The sequence below is a fragment of the Erpetoichthys calabaricus genome, chromosome 3 (genome assembly GCF_900747795.2).
Source record: "Erpetoichthys calabaricus chromosome 3, fErpCal1.3, whole genome shotgun sequence".
Lineage (NCBI taxonomy): Eukaryota > Metazoa > Chordata > Cladistia > Polypteriformes > Polypteridae > Erpetoichthys > Erpetoichthys calabaricus.
Genome location: NC_041396.2, coordinates 275,649,561 through 275,664,086, shown reverse-complemented (window position 1 = coordinate 275,664,086; position 14,526 = coordinate 275,649,561). Strand labels below are relative to the sequence as shown.

General features: G+C 38.8%; 1 protein-coding gene across 2 annotated transcripts in view; it reads right to left on the bottom strand.

The window, feature by feature from the left end:
• Window positions 1–4,860: 4,860 nt before the first annotated feature.
• LOC114647613 (uncharacterized) overlaps window positions 4,861–14,526 on the bottom strand; it is a 132,053-nt gene continuing 122,387 nt past the window's right edge. For both annotated transcript variants that reach the window (XM_028796220.2, XM_028796222.2), the window contains 3 exons: window positions 11,990–12,113; window positions 9,030–9,118; window positions 4,861–6,448 (listed from right to left, as the gene is read on the bottom strand). In XM_028796220.2, the coding sequence (XP_028652053.2) occupies window positions 5,387–6,448; window positions 9,030–9,118; window positions 11,990–12,113 (1,275 nt within the window). In that variant the 3' untranslated portion in view covers window positions 4,861–5,386. The remainder of the gene's footprint in view (window positions 6,449–9,029; window positions 9,119–11,989; window positions 12,114–14,526) is intronic.

Here is a 14,526-nt window from a genome sequence, read left to right as displayed (position 1 = left end):
TATATTTTGTATGCAAGAAAGTAAAAAACTGCAATTTGATAAGTGAAAGAAGAAACTATTGTTGACTTAATAAATCTATCGCTAAGAACAATTTGCATTTCCAAAAACATTTGATCATAACCATCGAGTAAACTTGTGTTCCAAATCAGTCCTACAGGATGCATTTTTTACAAGTTCTTTGATCATTTATTTCCGACCAACCAGACAAAACGAAGACATTCATTCCGAAGCATCTCGTGGCACCGAAAACCTGCGTACGGTGAAGTGATGTGCAGCTCAGTTATTCACCTTGTCAGATCTCGACCATTCATATTTCACAGGAGACTGAACACTTCCAGAGCAGCTCCGTTCCTTTCTTGCCGAGTATTCCGGCTCATGGCAGGTCCCTGCTCGTGTCTGGTACTGCTCAGATCAGCTCAGGCTCTTTGTGAACGCCACATTGGAATATGCGAGTTAGAACTGGACACACCATTTCCTTAATATCCACAGGTTTATGACAAAGATTGCAAGACATTTGAGTTTGCACCTACAAAGTAGCTGTGCACATTTTGCTTGTTTGCATTTCCAGTCATATGCAGTCCCCTCTGAATATACTGGAACAACTGGGCCGGTTTGTTTGATTTTGCTCAACACTGAAGACATCCGCGTTTGAGACCAAAAGATAAATACAAGACAGGAGTTCAGAATTTCAGCTTTTATTTCCTGCTTTGATATCTAGATGATTTAAAGCAACTCATTGTGCTATTGTTGGCCAACCAGAGAAAATGAAGACAGTAATTTTGTAGAAGAAAATGAAGAAGTATAGAAACAGATCAAGTAAACAACATTTAATATCTGGTTGCATATCCCTTGTTTGCAATAACCGAATCGAGCCTTCGACTCCTCGACATCACCCAACGGTTGGTTTCTTCGTTTGTTCTGCTTGTGCAGGCCGTTACCGCAGCCTCTGACACTTCTTGGTTTTTTCCCCCTTTTGGTCTCCTCATTGTGCTCAACTGCATTAAGGGAAGTCCTTTGTTGACTTGGATCATTGGCTTGCTGTATGGTGAAGTTTCTCCTTAGTTTGGATGCATTTCTCTATAAACTGACAAGACAAAATGTTTCTATAGACATCTGGATTCATCCTGCTGCTGCCATCATGAGTTACTGTACACTGATTGTGGACAAAGATTAGTGAGCATGTTCCAGAAGTAGTCATGCAGGCCCAAGCTGTGACACAACCTCTGTGGTGCTTGGCGGATGAACTCGCATTTTTTGGATCCACTTGTCCTTTCCATTACTTTGGCTGAAGTTAATCTTGGTTTCATCCATCCATCCATCAAACTTTTTTCCTTGTGGTTCATCTCTGCACTTTTTTGCAAATTCCAGTCTTGACTTTCCAATTCTTACTACTACTGATGAGTGGTCTTCTCTCAAAGTCTTCAAATGGTGGAGTGTGATGCTGCTCTGATGTGAGATTTTGCATATAAGTTGATAAATATTTTGTATGTCTTTGCTTTGCCCAAGTTACAAATAATGTAATTTAGTGTTACGCATTCATGTTTACAACAGGAATGGGTCTCTGAATTTTACGACAGGGTTGGGGGGCAAGTGCCTCAAACAAGTTTGGTAAGTGTTTCTCTGCTGGAGTCTCTCTCTCATCCCCCACAGGAAAGCCAGGCAGCCTAACTGCCAAGCCTTACCTTAACATATGGTTTGGTGGGCAGGTGTGAAGGTGTTCTGTCCCCCCATTGGTCTGAAGTACGGCTGTTTGGAAGTGGCTTGTATCAAAAGCCTTTAAGTACCACGACGCCCTATTGGCTCTAGGGGTTGGACAGAAAACCTAGAAATTTGCTTGCTTTACCTAACCTTCTCTCTCTTATGAAACTGATGAAGACCATCACACCATGAACTGAAAAAGACAACACAGTGAAGAGCACAGCTCGGCAGCCATATTGAGACAGGCATGTGGCCTGTTCTGAAGAAAGCGGACCACAAATGATGCCTTAACTAGAGACATTTTAAGTAACTAACAAGTCTGTGTGCCACCTGAACTACACATCACCATTTATCAGGTTGTATGGCTGCCAATATTCAAATGTACTTTGCTTATTATTATTATTTATGAATATTATCAATAATACATTGTTTAAAATGTAACTTAACTCCTTGTCTTTTACTACACCTAATTGCCTGAGGTTATACATGTGGAAGGGAAGGTGGGGAGAAGTTATATGGTACAGTACTTTATAAACAGTGGTAAGTCTGGGAGATTTAAGGCATTCTGACAACGGCTACATATTAATAACACAAAAAGGGGTAAGTAGAGTAATATATTACTGTACCAAGACAAAACAGATGCCTTCACCATGCCATGAGCAGGTTGCTGGTGTCGTGACTGACTTGTTCTTTGGTTTTTCTTCACAGCTCTCACAATTATTCTGTCATCAGCTGCTATTGTTTTCTTCTTTGGCCGACTTGTTCAGTGTTAGCCATTTAGTACTTCCAACGCTTATTTTCTTCTTTAGAACAATACAAATTATTGTATTGGCTCTTGCAACACCTTGGATCGATTTTCCTTCTATTATAAGCTTCAAAATGGCTTGCTTTTCTCCCATAGACAGTTCTCTAGAGGGTCTTCATGTTGATTTATCCTTTTTAATAACACTCAAATTCGGAGCCGTCGATTGTTTAAAACAGTTTAACGAGACACACCGCCAGTCACAAGAATCTAATAACTGGTGCTATCGTCCGTGTTCTTCTAGACATCAATACCATGAAACAAAAACTGAAGTTCTGAACGCTCGTCTCACATTCATCTTTTGCTCTCAAACCCAAATGTCTTCAGTGTTAAGTAAAAACAAGTGAGCTGGCCCTGCTATTCCAATACGATAGGAGGGACTGTATGTATAAAATGGTTCAATTGTGACGTGCGTGTCACTTTCCTGCACCCAAAAACGAAGCTACAGAACGACCAGCTTTATTAATCAACTTCAAACAGGAACAGCAAGTGGATTTATTGAAGAGGGAGCTACAACTCCATGACACACAAACACCGCAAACAAGCAGTGACTTCATTAGTCATTCTGCCTCGGCTCCCTCCTTCAGTTCAAGTACTGATCATCATCCTCGTCAGGTTGGTCCCGCAGCTGCAGATCCACAACTTGGATCAGATCATCTTGGAGGAAAGGGGACAAAGAGAAAGTGGGCCAAATTAAAGTGCCCCATGGGTCGGCGATTAGTCCCCAGCTGGACGTGTTGCACAGCAGGGCTGCAAGTGAACTCGCTGTTGCGGTAATGAGCCTTCTATGGCTGAGAGACGTGCTGCACAACTGGGTTGCGAAGTCAGCAGTGATGAGCCTTCTATGGCCAATGGACACATTGCGCAATGGGGCTGCAAAGTCGCTGTTGAAGAAGGATGTGTTGCGTGACAATATGGTAACCTCCTTTAACGGTATAAAAAGGCTTCTATTAAATAACAGGGTGAATTATGGAAGTATATCCAACTGAGGCCCAGCATGCTTTTCAGCTCATGAAATTAGCAATTTGTTAAACCACCTATAAATATGTATATCTTGTGTTTTTTCCAGTGGGTCAAAGATTGATCTATCATGGCCTCCCAAAAACAGGAGGGTAAAGAACACCTCCAGAGAACTCTTATTTATTCTCACTTCTCGCCAAACATGGGATTCATGCATCACTCAGAAGAATCGCCCAAGGAGGATACCTGGAAACAGTTGGCCTCCAAGACCAACAACAGTGAAAACTGAAACTGTAGAGAGCTTTGTGCACTTGCACACTCCCAGCTATAAATGATGTGGACAGTCACTGGGGGCAATGGCTTTCGGCCTGAGCGAGGACAGGAGAAAGCCCAACCATCATCAGAACTAGTGTGGCCACAGCAAGTGCATACCTGAAAAAATTACAACTCAAGGTCCTGTTACAAACCCCAAGGATGGTGCTTATGCATATTACTAAATTTTTGGCAAATTACCCAGATGCCTACAGGAGTATGTGGTCTATATCTTTTTACATGCCCTAAGGTTGTTAACTGTGGTACAGTAGGTTTTCTCGCCCTACAGAACGTGTTGTGTGGCTTCACCTACTGCCTCTCACTAATGTAGGGATCCTCAGTTTCAGAAATGAGAATCACTGGGAGATGGTGCTAGAACTGACCTGGTACTCACTGAAACTTAGTACTGCCACTTCTTTATTTGCCATTCGGCGTACCAGCAGTTTTTGTATGCCCGTGATACCTGCAGTAAGTATGCAGTACCAGCACTTCTCACACTTGTTAATGGGCTGGTATCTGCTGAGAAATGTAGCGAGGTGTGGATCACAAAAACCATGAATCCTGGAGCTCGTGTATTAACACAAACAGTGGAACATCTGGCAGTGCAGAATTACTCTTAGTAGCCACTGTCATTACCATTTTCTTCTACACCCCTTGTGCCATGACCGCCCATACTCTTTCACTGCCAGACAACCACATCGATTTACTTGATAAATTATCCACATTGTATTGACCCTGATCTACATTTTTTGTGCATTGCCTTCACGAGTTTGGTTAGGATTATTATAATCTAATTGTATGTTTATGTTGAGATTCGATGGAGCTAATTGGTAGAATTACGTCTTCCAATAAGTTGCTGTGTCTCTCATTTCTGTAAAGCAACAAATTGAAGTTTATGTTCATTTTAATTATTTACTAATTTCCAAGCAGAAACACCTCGAGTACCAGCAGGTCTTTTTTTACCATTTCAACCAGTCCAGGAAGAAATGGCTCTCTAGTGATACATACTGCATCTCTCATCATAGATTACACTTCTACATCCACAAACACTTGTAATTAAGTCATCTGTACATAGTAATGCATTAACTTAGATTTACTTATCCAAACGTTATAATGCTCCAATTTTCTCAGAAAGCATGCACTCTGTGCCATGTACATAAACATGAAGAGTTCTAAAAGACAGTCTTTTAAAATAATCCAAGCAAATGTCTTTAACATGCAATGTGTAGCTTCTCCAACACCTTCAAATGAAATTTTGCAATTCTACAAAAACAAAAAACTTCAGGTGTCCATAAAAGAGGAGGATATGCAAAAGTTATCCGAAGAGACTAAACACCACAAGAGATCCTCCATCAGTGGACTGCAGCAGCAAAAGTGGCAAACTCTCAACATCATCGAGGAATCCTTAACTGGCAAAAACAATTTGAAAAACTACATTTATTCCAAAACGATGTCTGCACTTGGCTTTAACAACTATGTGAACAGTAAAAAAAAAAATACTACTGAAAGAAAAACCTGTGTTACTTCAGAATTGTCTCAATGTAACTGATTTTAGCACATTGAGTAGCACAACCACCAATGGCCGTCCGCTCCAGGAGAGTCGCTTCCAAAGATTCATTCAGGGAACATGCCCAGCTCTAGGAGTGCATTGGCAACAATTTCTTCATCCCGGGTGAGGCTTACGCTACAGGCCTCCAATACAACCTTACCCTCCTGTAGCTTCCAATTTGGCGGCTCTCCAGAGTCCTCCTTCCTGGAACCTAATAATACCGTACCTGCTGTAGTGGCAATACTGTTAAAATAACCCAGGACATGCGTGTTCGCAAATGGCCCGTTTTCATCATCCACCCCTTGCTGAGCGGTCAGAACACAGTGTGAATTTGAATGTCCCAGGTCTTCAGTCACTGTCTGATGGTGTGCATTTTGCAAAGCAATAGGTTTGTCACTAGAAATGCTAGTCAAGTCTTCTGGTTTGACCTCAAAATCTATATTAACCTTTGTACACGATGAACCACAGAACTGCCCCAACTTTGGTGATACAAAACTAGTGCGATTATCTTCTGATGCACCACCTGCTTCAACTTGGAAAGGATAACGTCTAGACATTTGCTTTACCCAATTCTTAGTTCTGGAGATTTTTTCTTCATGTACAGAGTCTATTGAAGATTCCGCCATGTCCATTTCCATCTCCGGAGACCAGTCTGCTGCTGTCACACAGAAAGCAACATCTGTAGGAAACAGACCCCTATTTATGTTTTGGGAGGAGACATTTGAACTCGTAGAAACTGAAACATGGCTTCCGACAAATTGATCTGGCTCATTCAGTCCAGGCTGTCCCTCAAGATAAATGCCCATCCCTTGTAACTGTAGATCCTTTACAGTGCTCACCTTCCCTTTGTCCACTACAATATTAGAGTTATAATCTGTGGGTGAGAGCCAGAGTTCCATTAGTGCCGTCACAGCCTGATCCTCATCATTGGACAACTGAACAACTGCCAACTTTTGGTTTTCGTCGGTGCTAGCAGTGTTTTCATTACCATTGTGATTACTGTACTGGGACAACTGGGACATGGGAAGAGAGCAAGTAGATGCAAAAGGTTCTTCTTGGTTTGCAGATGGAGCCTGGCAGACTGCCATTATAGGTGGAGGAGTGTTGAGACGAAAGGAGTCAAATACCTGTAATGAGAAAAAACTGCCAGTAATAAGAAGGATTTGAAAAATAGGACTTTATAAATTTAATTGGTTTGCAATAATTAAAGTAAAATATTGCAGAAAGTTATTACAAAACCACACTGCAAGTACAACCGTTCAGCATATGGTCATAAATCAGGACTTAATTGCTGCCAGAAGCCTATGGCATGACCACTGTCCACTGCAAGCATCTCAGAAGGTCAACCCCACTGTGGCTACACTGGGAAATCCAATGTACAACTTTAATGTTTAATTTGAACCACGTGATAAAGGGTTATAGAACTAGATAAAAGAAGAGTCAGAGGGTAAGGAGTTGTCACCAAAATGAACAATCACACTAAAAGTAACAACCCAAACACAAAATGAACATCAAAGTCAAACTGATGAGACCAAAATAGTGACGGGCGATTCACAAACGGTTTGTTCTTTTTCAACAACACTTTTCAGTGAGTCATTTGAATCAAATAATAAGCAAGAGCGAACCGACTCGTGATGGAGCGCAACAGAAGAGCTATAGTGCATGCGTGATGTCATCTTTTCGCATATAGACGTTTAAAGTGCATGCACAAGCACCACCTGTGTGGTTCTGCTACTCGTTCAGTTTTTCTATGATTGATTGATTTTTTACTTGTGAACGAGAACTCTGTTACTGATGATTCTCTCATTCCTCAAACAAGAAAATACAGTAACCACATTTATATTAGAATGTGTCAATTGTATCGATCTATTTGATTTCAACTTTAATGCACGGTATGCATAATTCATTGATTCTTTTGAGTTTAAAGAAACTTATTACTTACAAATAATTACACTATTCTCATCTGATTCGTGAACCGAATCATTACCCGAGAATGAGGCTCTCAAAATTCATTCACTTGATTCATGAATGGGATCAAAACCCACAGGCAAGGCACAAGATTTTCATTCAAATGAAACTGTGAACTGAAAATCATTACCCGAAAACGAGTCACACAATTCTCATTCACTTGATTCTCAAACTGAATCATTACCTGAGAATGATGTGCACAGTTCTTGGTGATGACTCCCATGCTTTGTTTTTTCAAAAAGGAAAATATTATACAATGAATTATCGGTATGTTTAGTACTGTATATAATTTAGTATGTGTATGAAATATTTCTTTATATCTTTTTGTGATTAATTCAAAGTATGACCCCTCCCCTACCTACTTTGGTTAGTTCAAATGGTACACAAACATTTTAAAATGACCTAACATTATGAGAACTGTTTAAACAATTTTAGGGAAATGATGACCACAGCAACAATCTTAACAACAAAGCAAAAACAAACCCTGGACAAGGCAGGAGTTCACTGCAGTGCCAATGAATATGGGGTCAATCTACAATCACTAGTTAACAAAGGTAACAGTGACACCTTTGTGGCGCAGGAGGAAAGTCAGATCACCAAGAGAACAACAAATGCAGACATGGTTTAAAAATGTCAACTGCACTCAAAAAAAAAATGAACGGGGATGGAATCTGAACTGAGGACACTGGATGAGAGAGCACTGCACTAGTGTGCAGCCCTAGGATTTTTTATGGTTATATTTCTTATAGTAGCTGCGCTGTTAAAGATGGGTTGAAACCTAAGTTTTAATCATAGTAGAGCTCATATTTTCTATTTGAAACGTGGGTTGTCCAAGTGGTCTCGTATAATAAAACTCAGCCAATCCTTTTTCCTCACAATGGCCCTTTTCCTCTCCATTTTTCACTTCCTCTTGGTGTCACTCGTCAAACTGACCACACTTCTAGTCAAAAGTGTTTTGCTGGCAAAAAGCGCCGGTGGTCACTACCACTTGGCCTGGTTTTGCTACTCTTACCTAGTTGTTTGTGTCCATGCTTTTGTTTTTCTGAGGTGTGCATTGATTTTCTTGTTATCCCTACACATCCGTTTCCCAACGCACAAAGTTAACAGTCATTAGCATTGCAGCTATAAACCTCATTCGCGTGGCCAGAGAGGATGCAAGAAAGTCACCATCATGCTGCTATTGCTGGCATATAACACTGGACAATAAAATAGTCCAATAAGACCAATTTTCATATTTTTAGAGCCCCACTTGGTATTTTTTATTACCATTTTTGATTTTTTTTCACCCTTCTGTTTTTTTACCCCCTTCTACATGTTTTGCAAGCTTTTTAATTTTTCACCTGACCTTACCAACTGGACGTACTGATACATACACACACAGACATGTGTCCTTGTATTAAGGTGGATTCTTTGATCACTGATTTTTAAGCCAAACAGGGAATTCCCTACTTTTTTTCTTTGTCCTTCCTCATCATCACAATCTGTACAATTTGAGGTACTGTTTTTAAATAAAGCATATAAAAACTACCATGAGGTTTACGTTACAACCTGCACTGGAAACAGGAAGAGAAATAGAGTGTACCACATAAAAAATTACATATAATGGATAGACATTAAACTACAATATCATTTTCAGATACTAGAACCACACTGAAGAGCAGTTTATAATCCTTAATCAGTGACTACAAATCAATCAACTTTTACATGAAAAGGATGACATCTTTCTTGTTGTATATGTACCTCATACTCTGTGACAATGTTGGGAATGCGACACCCAGGGGGACATCCAGGATCTGAGTAGTAGAAGTCAGATGGAGTGAGAGGAGTGACTGCAACAGAGAGACAGAGACAGACCAATGCTTAGAATTAAAAATGTCATGCTTTTTCATCTAGCTAGGATGTACTTTCTACCATACTGACATAAAAATAACATGACATTCACAAATATGCATAATAGAATTCACAGTTGCAGGGTTCTGGAGCCTATCCCAGCATCATCAGGGGCAAGGCAGGAGCCAGCCCTGGACAGGACACTAATCAATCGCATGTGATGTCCCCAAGACACACGCACACACTGGAACAATTTACAGTTGACAAGTGGCCAGGAAACTCGAGGAAGAGTCACTCAAAAACAGGGAGAAAATGCAAATATGGTGATTGTAAATGGATTATGAACATATCGAATTACATTGCTGTTTTGACTTTAGTTTTGGCAGTGCTTTACAGTTTTCACCCACAGGAAGTTTTCATATTTTACTATTATATAACAATGAACCACAGTGAATTTAATTTGCCTTTTTTGACACTGTTTCAACACACAGTCTTTAATGTCAAAGTAATGACAGATCTCTGGAAAGTACTCTAAATTAATTACAAACTCAAAAGTAACTGATCATCTAAGTATTCCCCTCCTTCAAGTCAGTATTTAGTAGCTGCACCTTTGTCAGCTATGACAGCCTTCAGTCTGTGTACACAGGACTCTCTCTATCAGATTTGCACTTCTGGACCCTGCAATCCCCCCTCTTCCCCCATTCTTCTTTGCCATAAGGTTCCAGTTCTGGAGTTCTGGTGAAAAACCTTTGTCAAGTTCAGTCACAAATTGTCAACAAGACTAAGATCTGAACACTCGGACTCAGCCATTCCAGGACATTCACATTGTTGTTTTATATATATATATATATATATATATATATATATATATATATACATACATACACACATATATATATATATATCAAGGTTATTATAGTTGACGAAAACTAAAATCAAAACTGAAACTATTATTAAAAAATCATTTTCATAAACAAATAAAATAACAAAACAGAAATGAAAAACTAAAACTAAACGAAACTATTAAAGTAGCTGGAAAGACTAACTGAAATAAAATAATAATTTACTAAAACATTTTTAGTTTTCATTTTTGAATGAATATTCTTGCCGTTAGTCTTTAACTCTTGAAAGCTTTCTCTAAAACAGAAAGTCATCCACCACGAGCCGCCTGCATATATTCATCCAGCGGAGGGCGGCTGTTCACACAGCATTTGCGGTGACAGAGCAAGCTGAGTGCGGGTGTGTAAAGCGTGAGAAATATAAAGTGATTTGCGTGCCGCCTTTCTTTGTGCTTGTTGTATATCAAGATGTAATTCAAACAGCTGAAATCAGAATTTGCTGGTCAACAACACATTTACCATATGGACAGAAAAATCACGAGTGAGTAATATTTCAGTTTATTTCTCAGGTGTCTACTTTTTGTTGACAGCAATTCATCTGTCACTTTGCACAGGAGAAATTGTTTTTACTTTCTCATATACAAAGTATAGAGAAAGTATAGCAATCATGAAAAAATTCAACCTCGATATTTTGATGAATCTTGACGCTACAGACTAACTAGTGTCCAACAATACTGTTTTTTGGAATTGTGTGTGTGTGTTAACACGATAACTCAAAAATGCAACTAGATAGATGGATGAAATTCGGCATGTGGTTGTTACACCAGAATTATAGATCTGTATTAACTTTTGGGCCAAATCCATCACCCGGAAGTGGTACTTTACCTGAACACATGCTCTATTTTTTTTTTATTTATACAGCTGCAGAGTCCGATTTATTCAACTTTACTTTTATCATAATTGTTCAATATATTATTAATTTGATTTGTTGTTGATGGTTCCTTAATGTACTTAATATAAAAATATAATCATTGTCTTGCGGTTTACTCCTCAAATATCCGTCCCCATATCTGAGTATACAAGAAAGTCGAGGGGAGAGCACTCCTGGTTTTTGAAAATAAAACGGCACTGATCGAGAGACTGACTAGGTCATCATACAAGATCAGCATATTGTTGCTGACCAATCACTTTTGCTTTAAAAACATCGTTTAACAACGAAGCAATACAAACAAAGGTAGAGAGTCTGACAAGTGATGAAAAACCAAACATACTAATGGGTTTTTTAATGGGGGGGGGGGGGTTGGGGGGGTTATGTTACAGCTCGGATGTTTAATTATGACAGCCTTGCATTAAATGGCTGAAAGAAAGAAGGAAAGAAAGAAGGAAAGAAAGAAAACTCTCCACTTTGAACTTGTGGGTAACAAAAAAAGGCTAATCTGCTTTTTTCCTTTTATCAGCAGGGAATGTGAGCTCATCTTTGAGATGCTCCTTCATTTAGTTTATACCCTTTGTCTGACCTTGACTCACTTTCTTTGCACATTTTTCTAAGTGCCATTTTAAATCACAGGTTTCACATATTCACAAAATGGCTTGCCTGAGACTGTGAAGCATTTCATTCCATTTCTGTAATTTGGTTTCAGGTTCCCCCTTATCTACAATATCACGGTTTCAAAAACCTTTTATATTAGAAACTTGTCTCACCTTATTCTGTGCTCTTTGGCCTGTTTCCAGTATCTTTATATAGTTTGCCATTTAAAATTTCCTTAAATGTATTCCTCTTTTTATTGCTTATTTTCTTTGGACAGCTGTTAATACTTTAATTGCATGGTAAATGCTAAAATAATATATTTGTTTATGCTCAGTTGTCTCATTTCATGCCTGCTTTCTTGCGTCATTTTGTTGCACGTGTGAACAGATTTAGGAACTGTGAAGGCACAACATAAACACTTAGGGTCATACTCTCCCATCCCTGGAACTGTAATAACTCCCCTCAGTTTGACAAACTGCATATAAAGATAAAATTCTAAGCACCTGTGCATATGTCGACTGGCTCCCCACATCTCCGATACTGAAGACTGGCTTTCATAGATGCCACATAGTAAGGATAAAATGAGGGATGAGAGAGAGTTCTGTTGGACAGGGAAGGAACCACACTCTGCAAAAGAGGGAAAGAGATATCAATACATTTAATTCACTTGTCTTGTCACAAACAAAAAAATTAAAAAGAAGGTTTTCCTGTTAGGAACATACATGCTAAACAAATTAAAAATAAGTGTGTTTGCATGCACTTTAGTAACCCAGTTATTCACAGAAACCTGTTTTTTTAAAATGCCATGTATACCCTTATTCTGGTTCCGAAAATCGGAATCTAGTTTGCATATCCATCATTGAAAAGCACATTAAATTTTATGCAGCCAAACTAATTGAATTACGACTGCTTTTTTTCTGATGATGATCACTTACACTCTCCAGCAAGAAGAGCCAAAAGAAACCCACTGGAAAAAACATAGCAAACCAAATTCTTCAAGTCTTTCTTGTCCTTAGTTAATTTTTAATGACTAGCAGATGCTGTGTTGTGTCTCCATAGTGGTTTTGTTTGTCAGTAAACTTCCAAAATCTTCACCATTTCACCACTTTTAGCCTGACAAGATGTAATAATGTACAACATAACTTATGTACCCCAGTTTATATCCATTACAGACACAGCCAGCAGGCTGCCGATCTCTGCTGCCACCTCTCAGTTACCTACTACTGTACAGTGCTGCCATCTAGTGGAATGCCTTACACTTTTTTTTTTGGGAAAGTATTATAAATAGACAGTCCATGGTTATGTTGTCATGAAAAGAGTATAAAGCTGCTAATGTTTTGACAAGATGAACATTTCGATAGTAATGACAGACATCAAGATAGTGACAATTAGTTGGATGATGTGGGCCTGCAGGCTCTGATACTGATGTGGATAGCTGCTCCGATGGTGTTTCTTTTTCTGAAGGTGTCCAACTTGTCATGGTTGTCAGGACAAAACCACATGAACATTCTGTCACCCACTGAGCGCTAACAGTTACCAAACACCAAATGTGGTGTGTGCTACAAGCGTGGACAGCGCCAAGTAACATGTTACATTTGTGGCGTATGTGCCGTGCTTCAGACTTTTAGTCATGTTACTGATGAAAATGAACTAGTTTACAGTTTCTTTACAATTTCAGAGTTTTGAAAACGTTTATTTTGATAATACATTTCTTTATATTTTTTGAAGTTTTGATAGAGTTAATTATTTATCATGTATGCACAGACCTATACTGTGGCATCCTGGTAGTACAGCAGTACTGTCATATCAGTCAAGTACAGTATATGCAAGTTTGGAAAAGATGAATATTAACATAGATGAATATATACTATTGCACATTAGTCCACACAAAATATCAAAAAGTGTGAACATCTTTATAAAGCTAGGATTTTATTCAGAATAAATAAGAAGAGAACAAACAAATGGAAAAAAGGCAAAATAAAGCAAAAGGATTTGCCTTAAAAGGCAATCCGGAGCAAACCAGACCACACTCCAATAGTGAGAATCCAAAGATAAAGAAATTCAGAAAAAACAGAAAAATCAACACAGTACATACAACATGCACTATAATCCACAAACTCTGATAAACAACAGCAGTGATGTCAGGCTGGACTACCCAAACAGCACAAGGAACATAAAAAAACAACTTGGATACATAAAAACAAAAGCACATGAAAAACAATAGCTCGAAATCTAAAAATACCAATAAAGCAAAAACAAAAATTAGCCACATAAAACACACATTCCTCATAATTAAAAAATGGTTTGCTTTCTTTATCAGTGTGAATTAAATCCCCTCCTGCTGTAAGCTTTAATACTAGAATCCCTGAAGTGTATGAAAAAACTTGAACTCCCAGGCCACCTTAAATTCCTTCACACCTCTCCATCACCGACTTTTGTTTTGCAAATGTGTCTATCAGCACAAGCAGCCTGCTATCCCATACTACCCCACCCGATGGGGCTGAAGTGAGTCGCAAAATTTTCAGAGCTCAAGTGTGTTTATCTGGTGTGAGGTGCCTGGAGTTGTATAGGGTAATAATAAATTGTTATTTGGAATACATACATTTAATGTGTGTTCCATGTCTACAACGATCTGGGTAAATGTAGGATGATAGCAAATGGGAGGCAAGAATACAGTCATATGAAAAAGTTTGGGAACCCCTCTCAGCCTGCATAATAATTTACTCTACTTTCAACAAAAAATATAACAGTGGTATGTCTTTCATTTCCTAGGAACATCTTGAGTACTGGGGTGGTTTCCGAACAAAGATTTTTAGTGAAGCAGTATTTGGTTGTATGAAATTAAATCAAATGTGAAAAACTGACTGAGCAAAAATCTGGGTACCCTTGTAATTTTGCCGATTTGAATGCATGTAACTGCTCAGTTCTGATTACTTGCAACACCAAATTGGTTGGATTAGCTCGTTAAGCCTTGAACTTCATAGACAGGTGTGTCCAATCATGAGAACAGGTATTTAAGGTGGTCAATTGCAAGTTGTGC